The sequence below is a fragment of the Sinohyriopsis cumingii genome, unplaced genomic scaffold (genome assembly GCF_028554795.1).
Source record: "Sinohyriopsis cumingii isolate HCF-2022 unplaced genomic scaffold, ASM2855479v2 utg002725l, whole genome shotgun sequence".
NCBI lineage: Eukaryota > Metazoa > Mollusca > Bivalvia > Unionida > Unionidae > Sinohyriopsis > Sinohyriopsis cumingii.
In genome coordinates this window covers 448,999-467,789 of record NW_028316283.1, presented here as the reverse complement: position 1 = coordinate 467,789, position 18,791 = coordinate 448,999, and the positions used below count along the sequence as shown (strand labels likewise).

Sequence of the window (18,791 nt, the reverse complement as noted above, 5' to 3'; positions counted from 1 at the left end):
ACAAAGACAGGGGTTGATGGGTTATATACTGCTTACTGGCCTTCACCAGGTGTGCTACAACTAGACTCTGTATCCTTCAGGTAATGCTTGACAACATATACAGGATCTTGCATGGCCACTGCTCTCTACATGATTATGGAAGTGTGGGAGTGTATGAAAACTCTCTGATAGCAATGAACTTTGGGCCACAAAGACTGGTTGTGTCATAAGGACCACCAAACCATCCAATCTGAACTGAAGTTAGTCAACTAAAAGGACATGTAACTCACTCACCCTGCATGATGAAGCTAAGCTATCAGGAAACATGTTTTGTATGATAGTAGCTTCAGTGGGGTCTGGGTTATGTTTCAAATTTCTCTAAATTGAGCCATGTTAAAACCCAGGACAGAATCCATTTGGAAAAAGAATGAGGGGTCCATCAAAATCACAAGCAGGTCAGATAGATCTTTATCATGACAGATATTACTTCTGACATGATGTCTGAATACATCAAATATCATTGAGTGATAGCCTTTGATGCTAAATGGGGTCAACTGTTTCTCCCTGTAGAGACAAAGAAAAAGTAAGCAATTTTGAGGCACTCAGAGGGACGATGTTATTTGCTTGGAACCAGTCCCTGAAAACATGCCACTTTCTCTCCTAAGCCTTCAAAGTGGGGGAGGGGGTTTCTTGCTCAAGAGATTTTCTCCACAATTAAATGTCTATATTCTTTCTCTCACAAGGCTGTCATGACAAGAGCTAGGTATGAAGAAAATGACAGCCCAGGCTGGGGTGGAACAACTGCAAATTAAGTTTTTTCAAAAGATTCAGCTAAGCTGGAATCTTCCTGGGCAGATCTATCCCTAGTTCAAGTAGATAACTGACCCAGGAATTTTCCCATAAATCAGCTTGCATCTCTCATCCATCAGCTGCTGAATGATTTTCAGTACCAAGAGCATGGAAGGGTAGGAACATGACCCATCACCCATCCCAGATGACTGAAATTGGATCCATAGCCCAGCCATCTGGGTCCAAACTTGGAGAGACAACAATCAGGAATTTGTGATTCCACCTTGTTGTAGAAAGGTCAATCAACAGACACCACCCAAATCTGATGAATAACAGACTGAGTGTGTGTATGACAATGGATTTTTAAATGCAGCTTTTAACAATTTTTCAGTCATATCACTATGACGTCTGCAGTGTGGCAGTTTATAGTGATGTCTAGCACTGGGCATCATGCTGCAGACATGCCGCATGATGTCCCACCCAGTCAAATTATCATGACACCAGGCCAACCAGTCCTAACACTAACCTTTTAATGATAAGCGCCAAGCAAGGCAGCTGTTAGTATCATTTCTGTAAGTCTTTGGTATGACTCAACCGGGGATCAAACCCAAGACCTCCTCCCGCATCCAAGGCAAACGCTCTAACCACTAGGCCACCGGAGTGGTTAATAAACATTGATGGGGGGACCATTCTGTATAAATCATTTGACAATCCCTGGACAAAGAGTCAGCCAGGGCATTGAGTATGCTCCCAGCATACATTCCCAATGTGTCTGATTTTTTCATCAAGGTAGAAACTACCAAACCAGAATGCACAGGTCAGGTGATTTAGTAACATCATGTTTGAGCTAGAGCTATAGCCTCTACAGAGTTGCAGGACATAATCAAGACTGTTTTCCTGTCAAGTTGGTCCTTCTAGAATTGAAAGGCATAGATAATCACCTTCAAATTGAGATGGTCAAAGTGAAATGGCATCTCCCCTTTACCCCATGTGCCACTGCCCTTGTCAACACTTGGCAAATGGTGGGTACTCCAACCATATGTACTGGCATCCATCTAGATCATCACTTCTGGTTAGGGTTTCTTCAGAGGAATTCCTGTTGTTGCCAACCTAGGTTGTGGCATTGACACAAGAAAGATCAAACCTGACCTTTTGAGTGAGTGAATTTGCGAATAGGGTGCCACTGAGCCAAAAGGCTCATTTGTAAAGGGAAACATAAAGAGTGGGAAAAATCTGCAGTGAGTAATCTGAGGAGTGCAAGAACTCTCTCACTGAAATCCAGATCCTGTTTGAAAGAGACTTGACTAGTTCAATGATCCATAATGACTAAAACATGAGGGAGGTGGACAAGAATGCTATGGGTATGAAATCATATACCCATGTGGACAAAACTCAGTGATGGGTGAAGATCCAACTTTTCCTAGTTCATTAGAAAACCCAGATGACTCAAATGAGATACAAGAATATAACTTACTATATGTTTCTAGAGGATGTTATCCAAAAATGCTGCTATCATTGTAAATTAAGTCAACCAGAAACAGGGTGCTAATGCAATACATGATTTTGGTAACAACCCAGGGGCTGATATTTAGATCAAATGGAAGAACTTCAAATTAGTAAACCTCAATCTGGTGAAAAAACCTAAGAAATTTTCATGTTGTAGGACATGAAATTATGCATTGGCCAGACAGATGTCTGATGCAGAGCCATACTGATCTCACGATCTCCATCTGAACTTCAGTGGAAGAGTGTAGCAGTTGAGGCAACTCAGGTTGATGATCGGCCCCGACTTGCATTTGGCCTTTTGAAATGGGAGAAGCCTTGAATAAAATCCCAGAGATGGTGTTTTTACACAATCTCCAACCATCCATAGGTCAATAAGCATATTTTTTTCCTATTAGAGAATACTGCAGTGGGGCAGTGGGGGTGGCATGTGATTGTCAAGAGTTGTGAGGCTTGGAGGATCAGAAATGTTGTTTCTTACCCCCTTTGTAATACTGTCTCCTAAGCTTGTGGTGTCGTTGCCTCCTGGAATTAGGCTGGAAATGAAACTGCGCTTTTGACAAAAAAATAAACTTCTTCCTTTTCTCACCCATATTCCCTCCATTGTGGCAGTGATATATTGAATTCCAAAAGCTCTGCCAGGTCAGTGGTAAGCTGGAGGGGTAATTCCTGAGCTATATGCCTCTAAACAGCCTCAATGGAACACATTCTTGTCTACTTTGTAGAAGTACAGGGCCAACAGATTAACCAATGCTAAATTGTTATCCAATGCTGGAAGGTCTGTATGAATTATGTCAAAGTGCCTTATACCTGCAAGAGGAAAATAATCCTGGTATTTGGCTTTCATAAAAGAAGGATTTAGCATTCCCTTGGTCAAAAATTCAACCAGACTAAGCAATCATTATTCACTCTGATCTTCCCTGATCTAGGCAGCAGACAGTAGGCTGTGGTTTCTTCCTCACTGTTGGTATCTACCAATGCATGGACTTTATAGTTATGTGTGGTGGTAGGTGGTGGAGGGCAATCAAAAGCTGCAACAACCACCATATCTCTCTCCTGGCAGCCTTAATGCTGAACTCAGTCCACTCCATAGATGGATCTGAGTAAGATTGTTATGCAAAACTGTCTTCACACTCACTGTGTGTAGAGTCCTACCCAAGGTTGGCCTCCATGGATAGAGAGACCATCCTCAGTGGCACAGATGATGAAATGCCATCATCTGTATACCATGGTAAATACCTAGCAGATAAGCCATGTACATAAAGCAAGCAAAATTTGTCAGACTGGTTTGTACCACTGATTTGCCTAGATAATGGTTGACATAGCTGCTGGTAGTGTGGAAGGTGGTCCAGCCAGCTCCAGTACTGGGCATGCTATGGTTATGGTGGCATAAAAAGATCTCTCACTAGGTACAAATAGCCATACACCTGATGAGATGGGTGGATCTCTCACTAGGTATAAGTAGCCATATACCTGATGAGATGGGTGGATCTCTCACTAGGTACAAGTAGCCATATACCTGATGAGATGGGCGGATCTCTCACTAGGTACAAGTAGCCATATACCTGATGAGATGGGTGGATCACTCACTAGGTACAAGTTGCCATATACCTGATGAGATGGGTGGATCTCTCACTAGGTAAAAGTAGCTATATAGCTGCCGGTCATGTGGAAGGTGGTCCAGCCAGCTCCAGTACTGGGCATGCTATGGTTATGGTGGCATAAAAAGATCTCTCACTTGGTACAATTAGCCATATACCTGATGAGATGTGTGGATCTCTCACAAGGATCCCTGTAACTGTAATTGTATGTAGCCATAGGCATAGTAGGATGGACACATCCTTCCTTAAGCTCCCCCATAATTGTAGACAATGAAGCCTGGCAAGATGGACAGATCTATCATCAAGATCCCTGTAATGTAACTGTATTCAAGGTAGGACATACAGATCTATCATCAAGATCCCTGTAATTGTAACTGTATTCAAGGTAGGACATACAGATCTATCATCAAGATCCCTGTAATGTAACTGTATTCAAGGTAGGACATACAGATCTATCATCAAGATCCCTGTAATGTAACTGTATTCAAGGTAGGACATACAGATCTATCATTAGGATCTCTGTAGAGAGATGAAACCAGTCATGGCAATGGATTTTTTAGTACAATCCCCAGACTAAGACCGGATGCTCAGCTAGATGGACAGCTCAGGACAGGAATACAGAGTATAGGATGGATCAGTTGGATCCATTAAAAACCCCATGCACCCTGACTAACAGGTCCAAAGGCCATACTCAGATAAGTGAAGGTGGTGGTGGTGGGGGGCATGCACAACCTGGGCTGCCAAAAAATGGGGCTACACTTCACCAATTCATCATAATTACCTGTAGGAATACAAGAGGGGTACAGGGGCAAAATTTGCCCCTAATTTAAAAATTGCACCATCTTCACTTGCTTTTCTTTGCCTTTAGTCAATTTCTGCAAAACCATATCCCAAATACACCCTCCGACCATATAGTTGAAACACAGCATGTTACTAACGATCTTTTTGTACACACAGGCATGACTCTGGCATGTCTTCTCTGGAACTCAACTTGTTGCATAACAAGACATGAACTGACAATGGAGCATGTCAATAAGTTGCTAAAGCAACACACATTACTGAGACAGTGGACAATAGGCACTGTGTGTGAAAATGTGAATCATAACATGTATCATTGATAGTTTGTTGAACCATGTGGTATAAACAGACAAGGTCCAAGAAAGGACAAATTCGAGAAAATATTCAAAAAAATAAAAACTAACGTATACCACCTTTAGAGGTATGATTATTACACAATATAAATAATTTTTTGAACGGATGGCTAAACTTATGGGAGTTCTCTTGTACAAATTGTCTGTAAGACAGTGAAGCTTAAAAAACTAGCAACACCTTTTGGCAGCTAGGGGAGATAATGAGCAAGAGTTATTGCCCTTCACCTGTATGATATTGACAACATGACAAATTTTTTACTTTTAGTAGGGCTGGATTTGGGTAGAAGCTGGCTTATATCCCTAACATTAAAGTAATATGGGGAGTGTATTTGAAGGAGAAATAAATGGTAGGTGCCACCTATTAGGTTCGAGATTTTACCCCCCCACCCTTTTTTTTTATACAGCAAAATGTTTTCTTTCAATGTGTACATTTAACTTAACAGTGAAGCTAAATAAGGCAAATATTATTTCTCACCAAAGTTTAAATTCAGATATTTTTCTGACCTTTGTTTCAGATCATTTGTTTTCCCAAAATGATGATGGTAATGGCAGTAGCCAAGGTGGTGGCTGTAGTTGCAGTGGTAATAATGATGATGATGGCAATAATGATGATGATGATGATTGTCATGATCATCATTTTAATGGTGTGATTATCATTATCATCATGGTGGGGGTATGATGATGGTGATTATCATTATGATCATCATGTGGTCATCATCATCATCATTATAACATCATCATCATTATAATGGTATGGTCATCATCTTCATTATTATAATGGTATGGTCATCATCATCATTATTATAATGGTATGGTCATCATCATCATTATTATAATGGTATGGTCATCATCTTCATTATTATAATGGTATGGTCATCATCATCATCATTATAATGGTATGGTCATCATCATCATCATTATAATGGTATGGTCATCATCATCATCATTATAATATCATCATCATTATAATGGTATGGTCATCATCATCATCATTATAATGGTATGGTCAACATCATCATTATTATAATGGTATGGTCATCATCATCATCATTATAATGGTATGATCATCATCATCATCATTATAATGGTATGGTCATCATCTTCATTATTATAATGGTATGGTCGTCATCATCAAAATGATGGAATAATGAAGATGATGATGGAGGCATTAGTGGATGTTGGGAAACAGGGATGTTGTGTGTGAAGAATGCTGTTACCTGAGTTCCAGTGGCTCATCCTGAAGGGCTTCATCTTCAACCTGAAAAACATTTAAAACTTCTGAGCATACAGTTGTCTCCTCTTTGTGATGAAAAGATGGTGAGAGAGAAAACAAAGAAAGGTCTCACTGGATAGTTTCATATTATGACACCTGCCTAATTTTTAAGGTAGAAGGCATGAACCTAATTATGATAAGCCTAGCATTTATAAATTCACACAGAAGCTAAATCTATGATATGGTTTACATTTACTTTGAGTCAGGCTTGAAAATGGGTTGGCTTGTTTGGTGAGTGCCTGTCACAGTTAGACAAACATTGGAGATCAAATGTATAACTTTGGCTGCAAATAAACAGCCGACTTGGCTTATGTATTTACATATGTCTGCAACAGAGGTAAGTATCTAAAAATCAAGATAGTTGAGGGGTGATGAAAAGTATGCTGATCTGTTATAGTACTAGTGAACTTTATTCATGCATAAGGCACATACTGATTCTTTCAGCTGCCTTGTCACAGGAAAATACTGAAAATAGCTCTTTGCTGTCAAAAATTAATGTAAAAAAGAGGGGATGGTGGAAGTGTTGGTTCAGTATAAAAGCCACCAGTTGTATAAGGAATTGACCTGACTGCCGCAGTCAAAATCTCACATGTATGTTTTCTACAAAAATCATTAGTTTGTTTTTATTTGTATCTTCAGTGAAAAATTATTCTCATTTTTCTGCGATAGGTCATTGTCAGATGAAAATTCACCAGATAAACTGTCCAGTGAGACCTTAAGGGCTTCATCTTCAACCTGAAAAACATTTAAAACTTCTGAGCATACAGTTGTCTCCTCTTCGTGATGAAAAGATGGTGAGAGAGAAAACAGTAAAACTGCAGTACTTTGGGTGCCAGATACAGTGACCTCTTACACTGAGAGAGGCATACAAGAAGAAGACCTTTGTACTTGCCTATAGTATAGCAAACCGCAAACAAGTTTTAGACTTCCTACAGATTTAGGAGCACTCTGATATTCATTCACAGCATTTATTTTCATGGGTATCAATTTTCATTGTTTTGTATATAAAAAATAAAGAACAACTGCATGAGCACTTAAATTTATGGATTTACCCATCAAAGTTTGAATATATATAACTATTTTATTTTATGGGATAACCTCTACAAGCAGCCAAAATAAAAATATAGTTTTAAAAAAATAAGCCAACAACAAAAATGATGGTTGCCAAAATAGTTACAACAATGCTACCACCAGTATAAGTACAACTCTGACACCTGTCATGATCAATCTCTTTCACCATGTTTTCATCTGAGTGCTCAGCATCACAGCCAATGCAGCCCCCAACACCAAGTCGAGTGGTCACTGAAATATATCTATATGATCTTTACTTAAAACACAGTCCACAAAAGTTGCACCATCAATATATTTAGAAATTCATGTTATGTGGAAAATGTCATCATTCGATATGAGAACCAAACACATGACTGACTGTGCCTTGCTCAGTGCAATCAGCTGGCTGTGGCAGCTTTTGATGTGAAGTGAAGGAAAGCAACTGACAATTGCATGTCCAAGAGATTTGTTAAAATTTATAGGTGACTTTGAGGAAGGTGAACTTGTGTAAATTTTTCAGTTTCATAATTATTTACATGACCAACATCAGTTTGTACCAGGAGACTTTACTGACAAAATACACCATTCCCTCAATAACTCACACCCTGATAACTCGCGAACCCACTTATAATGCGGGGTCAGGCATGGATCCCATTTTTTAAACCAGATAATACAAAAAAACTGATTCTTCTTTGTTGAACTTGAAGAAAATCATGATCAAAATTGGTAACAGAAACTATGATATATCGCTCGTTTTATTGTCGAAAACGGAAGATAGGACCTCAAATTTTTAATCAACATTATGAAATATCAAATTTAAAAATAAGTCATAAAATCTGTTACATTTTCTTTCCAAAAGACATCCTTAGTACACTGTAATTAACGATATTCAAGGAAATTTTTGATCAATGAAAATGTCACTTAGGCCTAGTGGAGGCAGTACTTGAATAAATAAATACCAATTAAATATTTTTTTTATCGACTGAAATTTGTGTTCTAATTCTATCTTTTAGTTCCTTTAAAGTGTAATCATCATAAATGTAATGGGTCCTCTTGTACTTAAATGTAAAATGTGTCAATCTACCATAACAGCTATGTCTGCAAGTGTTTCTCTATGAACCTAGTTAGGTGCCCACCAATATTATCACATTAATTACGTCTTTTGAATCAAATAAAGGAGGTGGAATTAAAAAGTTAAAAGGCATACAAATCATACATGCTTAAGAACCAGCAGCCCCGGTCGTATGCTGGGTAACTCATTTCAGTTAATCAATCGAACAGTTATAAAGGTTACTGTGTATGTAATCTAATCAGTCATAACTGTGATTAAAGATAACAAGGCAACCAAGTGAAATGTATACTTCGTGAAATATAAAGCTTTGTTTCACTGATATGGACCATTTGGGGGAAAAGGAGTTACAGAGAATTCCTGAATTCACACATGAGATATCCTCAAGTATGATAAGAAGTTTCACTGTTACTTGCAATGAAATCACTGCATCAATATTTTACAAATTGAACAATTAAAAAATTTAGTTTTGACGTAGTCGATTGTCTCTTTAAATGTTGTGAATTTTTTTATAAAAAGGAATCTTGTTTGGTAGTGTATCTACAGTTTGTCTGGTTCCCTGCATTTTAGACTCCTTGTTTAGCAAAATACTATTCTACACCACTCTGGGAACCAGACTAATCAACAAAACAAAATATATTTTTGGCGTACCGTGTTGGCTGTTGAAACATGTTGGGATCATGTTATTGATCTTTCAGATGTTGAACATTTTGAAAATAAATGTAATTTATACAGAATAACGAACAACTTCATCAGAAAAAGTGCTTTATTGACAATTATTCTCAACGCAATTATAAAATGAGGATTTAGTCAATAAACACCCCAGTCTCCCCCCAACCACACGATTCTCTGGCAATCTAGTGGATTTTTGGAGGTCCCTTGGTAACTCACACCCTCACTTATCGTGCATTCTGTGTTTTGGGACCTGGATATGTGCAAGTTATCGAGAGAGAGGTGTATTTTGTGTCAATACATAGTGTTTAATTAGCACTGTCCAGAAATCAGTGAAATGTGATCTGTGCTGTAGTTAGCATATATGCAAAGAATTTAATTATCACTTATGCTGTAATTAGTATCAATACATAGTGTTTAATTATCACTTGTGCTGTAATTAGTGTATATATGTAGTGTTTAATTAGCACTAATTCTGTAATTAGTGTATATATGTAGTGTTCAATTGGCGCTAATTCTGTAATTAGTGTATATACAGTGTTTAATTAGAACTTGTGCTGTAATTAGTGTATATACATAGTGTTTAATTCGCATTAATTCTGTAATTACATAGTGTTTAATTAGGACTTGTGCTGTAATCAGTATATATACATTATATTTAATAAGTACATGTGTTTCATGGAATAAAGTTAGTATCTTACAGTGTTGCTGCTCCTTTGGATTAAAAATGCACTGATAAAAAGATCAAATGAGATGTGCTTTCAGGAGGATTTAAATTTGAACAGGAAGTCTGCCGCATGCAATTAGAAGCAAACATGTTTGCAGTTATCTATGCTTTATGTAAATTATTCATTCAGATGGATCATGACTATGGGAAAATCTTAAATCATAGAGAACTGCAATGAATAAAGTACAATTTTGTCATATAAGTAGTTCTAAAAGCAGTTTCACTTCAGTGAAGAACAGCTGTATATAAGTAGTAAATATAATCTAAATACATCATTTTATTATTCTTTCTATAATGCTAGTAATTAAATACTGTGCACTGTTTTGTTTTCTCTCTCCTTATTTATCTCACAGCATATAGTGACTTAGGGCTGTGAACTGAAATGAGAGTTAACAGATAATGCATGCATTCATGTGTGTTGAAACAATATAAACTGCTTCCTAATTCTTTTTTTGTAAATGAATTATAATAATATAAGCATGTGTAAGATATTATTGTCGTACGGTGATGAAGTGGAAATATCAGTAAGAAAATGGGAGGATGGGCAAAGAATCTTTTAGTGTCATTTGAGTGGTTAATTCAACACTTGTGAAATTTAAGTAAACTTTTTCTTCTTATAAACATGCATTTAATGGTGGGAGGTTTTCTAGTAATCTGGCAATTATAGCAATAAATTCATTATTTTGTCATAACTGTCTTTAAAACAACCAGATCTTAGCATGAATGTTCACTGTACACTTAAATGTGACAATTTACAATTTACGTTAACTTCTGCACATTACAATCAATGTCAAATATATAATCCTTCAGTCTTCTCTGCACTTATATTTTTTTTATCCAGGCTGAAAATATCTTAAGTACTTAATTACGATGATTTATACAATTTATTAATAATTACAGTAATTGAAAAAACATCTTTGATGAAATCAATGTTAAAAATTATAACAATGACCAAAACCTTGACACTAAACTATATTCATGAAACACAGATTGATTCTCACCTCAAATACAAACCAATCAGAGTTCCACTGAGGATTCAGTGACTTCTTGCAAACATCAGTCTTTTGAACTTCATTTCCAAACTTAACCTGGAAGATAAACCAGATTTATAAAAAAAACCATTGCAATGGCTAACCATCATAAATCTTCCTGTGTTTAATAGCATACTGAATAGTCCACTCCCCCTCATCTACTCACCCCAAGCCCCAATACTGACCTCGGAATCATAATGCAGAATATGTCACTGTTATGATGCATCTCCCTGCTATGGCTGTAAGAAGTTTGATCAGAAAATATTTGAAAATGTCATTGTAATTGCAATTTGTTTACACCTGACCTTTTACCCCCTCCCAAGGTCCCACGAGGCAAGAGCCAAAATTTTACATCTGACTCTTTTGCCCCCTTCCAGAGTCCTATGGAGCACAAGCCAAGATTGTCAACCTTCTTGCAAATGGTTACTATAGGGGAAACATAACTGCAAAGCTCATTACATTCCATGCAAATGTGGAGAAAGACAGACAAAAGGACAGACAGAGTTTGTTAGAATATCCTCAAGGCTTTCTTCTAAAAAGGCACGAAAATACATATTTTAATTTATAATGATGTTCACATCATACAATATGTACTTTAAATCTAATCGTTTTTCAAAGCAATCCATTACCATTTGAAACGTATGAACAAACTAACAATCCAATATCAATGTTTTATATTCGAAAATTATCAACAGACTGCCCCATTGTGAAGGTATATTAATGTCATACTCAGTTAAGGTCAATCACAAAATTTGTGTGACCATAACATTTATTCTTTTTCCTGCTTCTCAGTGTAATAAAATTTTCAATTGTCTGATATAATTGCAAAACTTCTGTGGTGAAATAATGCATGATTCCAACATATTAGTAGCCACTGTTGTATGTTATACTAAGAATATACTATGTTTAATGTAATATTATTAGCCAGTGCTGCATGTTAAACTACTACTACTACTACTATTTATTTATTTATAGAGAGTGACTCATTTATTCGAAGACAATTCTTTCTTAAGGCATCTTACGAAATGTACAGCAACAGCAGTATAAGATAAGAGTACATGTAATTACTATTTGTTTTAACATGTCTTTTAGCACTATAGATACTAAATGATATAATCTATTAGTAACGGGTATACTACATTCAATGTAATATTAGTAGCCAGTGTTGCATGTTATAATGTTATTCTATGGATATAAAATATTCAATGCAATATTAGCAGCCACTCTTGCATGTTGTATTAAGGATATACCATACATATATATATATACAATGTATACAAGCCTATCTTGCATGTTATACTAAGGATATACAACATTCAATGTACATGAATCTATGCTGCATATTATACTATGAATATACCACATTCAATGTATATGAGTCTATGTTGCATGTGATACTATGGATATACCACATTCAAAGATATACCATATGCATAGCTGCCAACCTTCCTTTGTGAAAATAGTCGTGAATTTGGACACGAATTCGTGAAAAATACCATGACAATAACTCCATCTACTCTGACTACTCCGACCGTCAATACTACACTATATCAAGTTTGCAAAATAAAAATAAAACACTACATATATGCAGAAGTATTTATTTATCAAGACATGATATTGTGGCAGACCTGAACTTCCTCAACTGCTTGATCGTAAATTTGTTTTCTAAACAGTTCTGACTTCTTGCCGGCTGGTTGATCTTGGGGACTAAAATTGCTGACAAATTTTCTGCAGTTAAGGAGGCCTTAAAGTCTGTCTTTTTTTTCCTCACTAAAGAAAATACTCTTTTGCTGTCACTGTTGCTGTGAGGAATGCACAGGAGCTGCAGCATTTTTGGTTCTTCCACAGGAAAATTTGGAAGCGATTTTCGAGTCCGGGAACATATGTCAGAACAAATGTTTAGCATGGTCTCCAGCTGATAAAGGTAGATTGTGTTCGACACAAGAAAATTCACAAATAATGCTAAGCGTTGGTAGCCTGCGGGTCTTCTGCCAATGGTTTAAAATATTCCAGAGCTGAAATCTGCGAATTCTTAATTTTCCCAACTTCTACATGCTTTTTGCAACCGACATTCTTCCTCACATCGTCTCTGCGATGGCACACTGAGTGCAAAAAGCATGAATGAATATCAATGTTTAATGGCAGAATGCACGGCCAATTTTTTTATATATTCCAAATTAAACTTCACTTTTTGAGTAATACATTTCTTTTTCCTTGGTGGTGAAGACATTTTCAAAATCTTACATGCGATGCTGAACGGTAACTCGAATCAGTGTTTTGACGCATGCACGGAGCAAATTTCTGGTTAGGCCCCAGTTTCTCTCAAAAGCACTTGTAAAACTACTCTTATACATATAGATTAAAATAGGCTAAAATGCTTGCGACCGGGCCAACTGTACTAATCGGCTGTAGATCAACTAATATCGTGACCAGCAGTACCGGACCGTTTCGGCAACTGCGAATATCACGACTAGTGCTTAACAGGAAATCGTTTTTTTTATTATTAAAGATTTAAAATAATTGAGGATCGGAAAATTCGTGAATTTTTGTCTTACGGCGTGAATCCGTGAATCGCTGAAAAAGTCGTGAAATTCACACCAAATTTGTGAGGGTTGGCAGCTATGTATATGTAATATTAGTAACCACTATTGCATGTTGTACTTGCTGTCTATTTCATGCAAATCCTGCAATGGTACATCCTAGCTGAAAACACTGCAACATGCCTTGTAGCTAGGAAGCGGCAGCTGAAACCTGCCTAGAACATCACGATTTTAGTAGAACCTACCATCATGCATACCAAGTGTCTTGTTACCACTAACTTCTGTTGTTTAAAAGTGTCTCAAAAACACATTTCACATGTTCTTTATTTAGTGCAACCTTATTGACAGAATGTACCTCCACAATGGAGAATTCCCAAAAATATGTAAAGCTAACATCTGGCAATTGCATATTTGTTGTTGTTATAGGTTTTAATGCCTTTTTGCAGCACACGATAGGTTATACATGGCGGCCAGTATTAATGGTGGAGGAAGAACCTGGGAAAACCCCTGACCCACGAGAAGCTACTGGCAAGCTTTCTCACATACCCACATTGGCTGAATCCGTGACTTGAACCCATGCAGACAGAGGTGAGATGGCAGTGATCCGTAACGGAGAGAGCTTTAGACCACTCGGCCACTCGGGGCCCCTGCAATTGCATACAGATGCTGGGGCATTGTTTATAATTCACTGGTGCACACTTTGGATGATGAGCTTTAAACCCACAATATGGATTAAAATAAAACGAATTAGGTGCACCATATGTGTATAACACTGAATATGGTATCAAATTCCAAAGAGTGCACAGTGTGGATTTTACTCTGATTAACATTTATCTGAACATACCTCTAAATCAGCTGTGGTCAGTGTTATGTGCTTCTAATAATTGTTCATGTTCGAAAAAGGCCAACACATATAATGTTTTCTGCTTTGCATAGCAGCATTAACTGGGTTGATACTTTCTATTTTTTCTCTAGATCTGTTACTTCTGAGACAGCTGACTCCAGCTGCAATATGCAAGCAGCTGAGTTAGCCACCTCCTATTCATATAATTCATATACATACATACATACATATATATATATACTGTAGTGTCATTTATTTTTGGGGCTCAATTTTCGTGGTTTTGTAAAAAAAAAAAAAATCATGGGTACTTAAATTTGTGGTCTTGCCTGTCAAAGTTTGCATATTGGTAGGTATTTAATTTCATGGTTTAACTTCTACAAATACCCAAAATAAAGAATACAAAATAATAAAACTATGCCAACGCAAATGGCGGTCACTTTAATGTTTAAAGCAATACTACTGCCTGTATGAGCACAAATCAAACAGCTGGCAAGTTCAATACTTACACCGTGTTTACGACCAAGTAAATAACATCAGTCGAAGCAGACTCATCCAACAACACTAAAATAATACTTCCATCTCTATGAGCACAAATAAAACACCTGTCAAGATTAATCACTTTCGTCATGTTTTCGTTTGAGTACTCAACATTAAAGGAAGTCAACACAGCCAACAGCACTATGCCAATCAGTTATTAAAGAAGAATTAAAGATACATTTCCACGGGTGGTATGATAAACAGGTCATGGATGCCATTACAGATAAAAGATGTTACTGGTGACCATCAGTGCACAGTATTAGTAAACTTTGCAACTTCATTAATCAAGCCAATTCATGCTGAATGGATAATTACAGCTGAGGCGACAATGAGTGAAAGATCAGATCTTATTATCAGTGGTTTTGAGAAAGCTGGAGTTGTTTAATTCAGCAATCTGGGGATTATTTACCTGAGAAGCATTTGTGAGTAACATGAGACTTGATTGACACGATGTTGATACAGTGGCTTTGTCCAAAAATCTGTGAAGTGTGAGCTTTAATACTCTACTGTAATTAGTATATATACATAGTGTTTCATTAATAATAGCGTTTCAAGAAATAGTTATAGTATTTTAACAGGATTGTTGTTCTTTTGGGTTAAAAATGCATGGATAAAATGATATGTGCTTTTAGAAGATTTAAATGTTTCAACAGCAGTTGTACTCAAATGAAGGATCAATTTGAATAAGTATTAAATTTAATTTTCATATACTGTTATTTGTATTTTTTTTTCTTTCATTTTCAGTATTACTATTGTTTGAATACCTTATGCTTTTTCTCTATTTTCTCTCTATCCTTACTTACCTCACATATCGATTTAAGGCAGTGAGTGTAAAATTACAGTTACTGGATACCTTATCGAACGTGTGCATTGAAACAATATATAATGATTTATAATTCTTGTTTAAGAAGGTTAAAATAAAAAATTAAACAAATACATGTAAAAGCTAACATTTAATTACCAGATTACAGTATTGACCTTGATTTATCAAATACTAGTAGCTGTGCTAATGTGTAAGAATGAAAGAGTATAACAATATGGGGGGCTCATTTTTTGTTGGGGATTTAAATTTGTGGTCCAGGGCAACAAAGAAAACCACAAAAATTGATCCTTAATGAAAACTGATGATACTACAGTATATATATATATATATATATATATATATATATATATATATATATATATATATATATATATATATATAACAGTGTTCTCATTGATAATAATGCAGGAAAGCTTAAAGAGGTCACCTATGTTACAAAGGTCAGTATGGCTCTTCCCCATGTATAACTGCTTAAGCCAGGCTTCCCATGTGCAGCTGCTTAACACACTGTACTATACAGCATAATATTTCAGCATCAAAGATTTTTCTGGTGAAATTAGCAAATCTGGAATATCCACAACATAGAATGTTTGTGAATTTATAATGCTAACATTACAACAATTTTATGATCACAAAAACTATTTAAATTAATGAATCTTCAAAGCAAATTTAAGCAACATTTTGAACATCTACAGCCAAAAGTTATTTTTTCCTACCTCAACAAATGCATCTGTTAGGTCTGTGGCCCTGTCCATAACGGGTAGTTCCCTCCCAGCCACCACACGTACCTTCAGCCTTCCTGGCATTTTGTTTCACAAAAGTGAGATTTTTTTTTATCTGTGTTTATGTCCACCTTATGCATAACATGCCTGGAAATATAAGTATACAGGAAAAGTAAGAAAAGTAACAAAACCCTTGATAATTCTAAAAATTAAAAACTTAAACATGCTTTTGGTTGTTTTTTTTTTAACCATCAGCCCAAGAAATCCCACATGGCCAAGTGGTCTAAAGTGCTCACCATAATGGATCACTGCCATCTCACCTCTGTTTGTGTGGGTTTGAGTCTCAGGTTCATCCAATGTGGGTATAAGAGAACGCTTTCCAGTAGCTGCTCTTGGGTCAGTGGTTCTTTCCAGGGTTTTCCCTGGTTCTTCCTCCACCATTTATACTGGCCGCCATGTATAGCCTATCTTGTGCTGAAACATGGCATTAAACCCTATAACAGCAACAACCATCAGCCCAACTCATCTATGAGAATAATGGCTTATTTTTTATGTTATTGCTGTGAATCATGGAGTTCTTTTCGGTAAGGGCTGAATAAAAAAAACAACTGGATAAATGAACATTCATCTAGATTTATTAAAATCCAGTATTAAATCTTGATATAATATTTCAATGGATATTTTTAATTTCACCAAAGGTCTCTCTATTAATTTTTTTAAGGGTATCTGCAGCTAAAATGTACACATTCTGTGATTATCTACACATAAAAATTGCACAGCTATGATTTCACTCGAACACTATATTGGAGATAATAAAGTGCATTTAATAAGCATCACAATAGACAGATTGGTGTGTGTGTGATTATGATTTTTAATGTAGCTTTAAAAAATTTTCAGTCATATCGCTATGATGTCTGCAGTGTGGCAGTTTATAGTGATGTTTAGCACTGAGGCATCATGTCGCTGACATGTAGCATGATGTCCCACCCAGTCACATTATCCTGACACAAGGCTGACCAGTGATATGAATTATTTATATTTTACTAATTTCAAACACAATTCAAGTAAGGACGTCACATAGTCGTACTTGATTTTACTTGATAGGACAGGCATGATAAAAAGCGAATCAGTCAGAACTTAAAATATAAGTGTGAAATTATGATTGTGAGATGCCAGAATGTGTATTTATATTATTTCTGTGTAAATATTAGAAACCAATGTGTCTGAAAGTAAATAAAGTAACTGACAAAAAATGAGGTAAATGATGGAAATGTCACATACAGAAAAGGACAATTTTGAGCAGGGTAATTTTTTGGACACATGAAAAGTTGAATAATTGTTGTTAAAATCAGAGTTGGGCATTAAACGCATTCCATCCATGTGACTTATAAAATGTCTTCTTCATTCTGAATAACGAGAAAAAACTTGAAAAGAGGTCAAATAATGTGAAACTTCTGTTTCAGATGTATGTGGTGTATTGGATACATTTACCAGTGCATCCTCAAAACTATGCTATTTTCTGTTGGACATTGGAAATCTGAGCACAATGTATTTAAAAAAAGAGGAAGTTGCCCTGATCCATATGTACTATACTCAGCTGAAAAAGGACCATATGTACAAGAAGAGTCACATGGCTAAGGAAGAGTGTCTGTAATTTTACAAAATCTTAATTATTAAAAGTTAAAGTAAATATTTATTAAATTGTCAGTGAATACTTTGGTACTTTCAAACTTTACACTTTCATTCTATATATACAGTGTGACTCTGCTATAACACGCTCCGTTATAACATGAATTTGGATATAATACAGTTGTGGCGTGGCTCCTGAAATTTCATATACATGTACTTTTCTCAAAAAGGATTTTTTTTTCTTTTTTCCTAAAAGTACAAAAAGTAACATGTTTGTTATCATTTTTGGGGAAGAGAATTCTAATATAAGATTCTTCCGTGGCTCCTGTAAAATCATATACGTGTATTTATCTCATACATAAAAACATTTTTTTCTTCTTAAAAATACCAAAAATAATGAGTAAAAAGTTTATTCGGGGATAACACTGGGCTTCGCCAATGTTGAAAATTGTGATTTACTTTCCTTACTGGCGACAAAATATACCATCTGGCAATTCTCCTCCCCCCCCCACCGGACATTGTTGGCTATTTAAACTTGTATATATAACTTGGGTTTGGAGTGAAGAAATTCAGAGGCACTATGAAAGGAAGCCGCAAACTTGATATAAATGCACTAGAATTTATATATTGTTAGATAAACAAATTCATTGTTCATACTGACTAACCACCTCAATAGTGCATAGTTATATCATAATCCACTTATTCTGACATTTGGCCTGAGTACTGTATGCTGTAAGATCTCAGCATTTTGTTTCTTAAATATTTCTGGTAGCAGAGATCAACCGAATGAGGTACTATCTTGTAATGGATCTTTCAGATGAAACAGTGTCAGATTATCAGCTGCATGCTAG

At 36.1% G+C, this 18,791-nt stretch overlaps 1 protein-coding gene across 3 annotated transcripts in view; it reads right to left on the bottom strand.

The window, feature by feature from the left end:
- The window catches only part of LOC149770076 (C2 domain-containing protein 5-like), a 163,840-nt gene that overhangs the window by 142,224 nt on the left and 2,825 nt on the right, over nt 1–18,791 (bottom strand). For all 3 annotated transcript variants that reach the window (XM_089949439.1, XM_089949438.1, XM_089949440.1), the window contains exons 2-4: nt 16,306–16,458; nt 10,816–10,902; nt 6,241–6,281 (exon numbers count right to left, since the gene is read on the bottom strand). In XM_089949439.1, coding sequence (XP_089805565.1) covers nt 6,241–6,281; nt 10,816–10,902; nt 16,306–16,395 — 218 coding nt within the window. In that variant the 5' untranslated portion in view covers nt 16,396–16,458. The remainder of the gene's footprint in view (nt 1–6,240; nt 6,282–10,815; nt 10,903–16,305; nt 16,459–18,791) is intronic.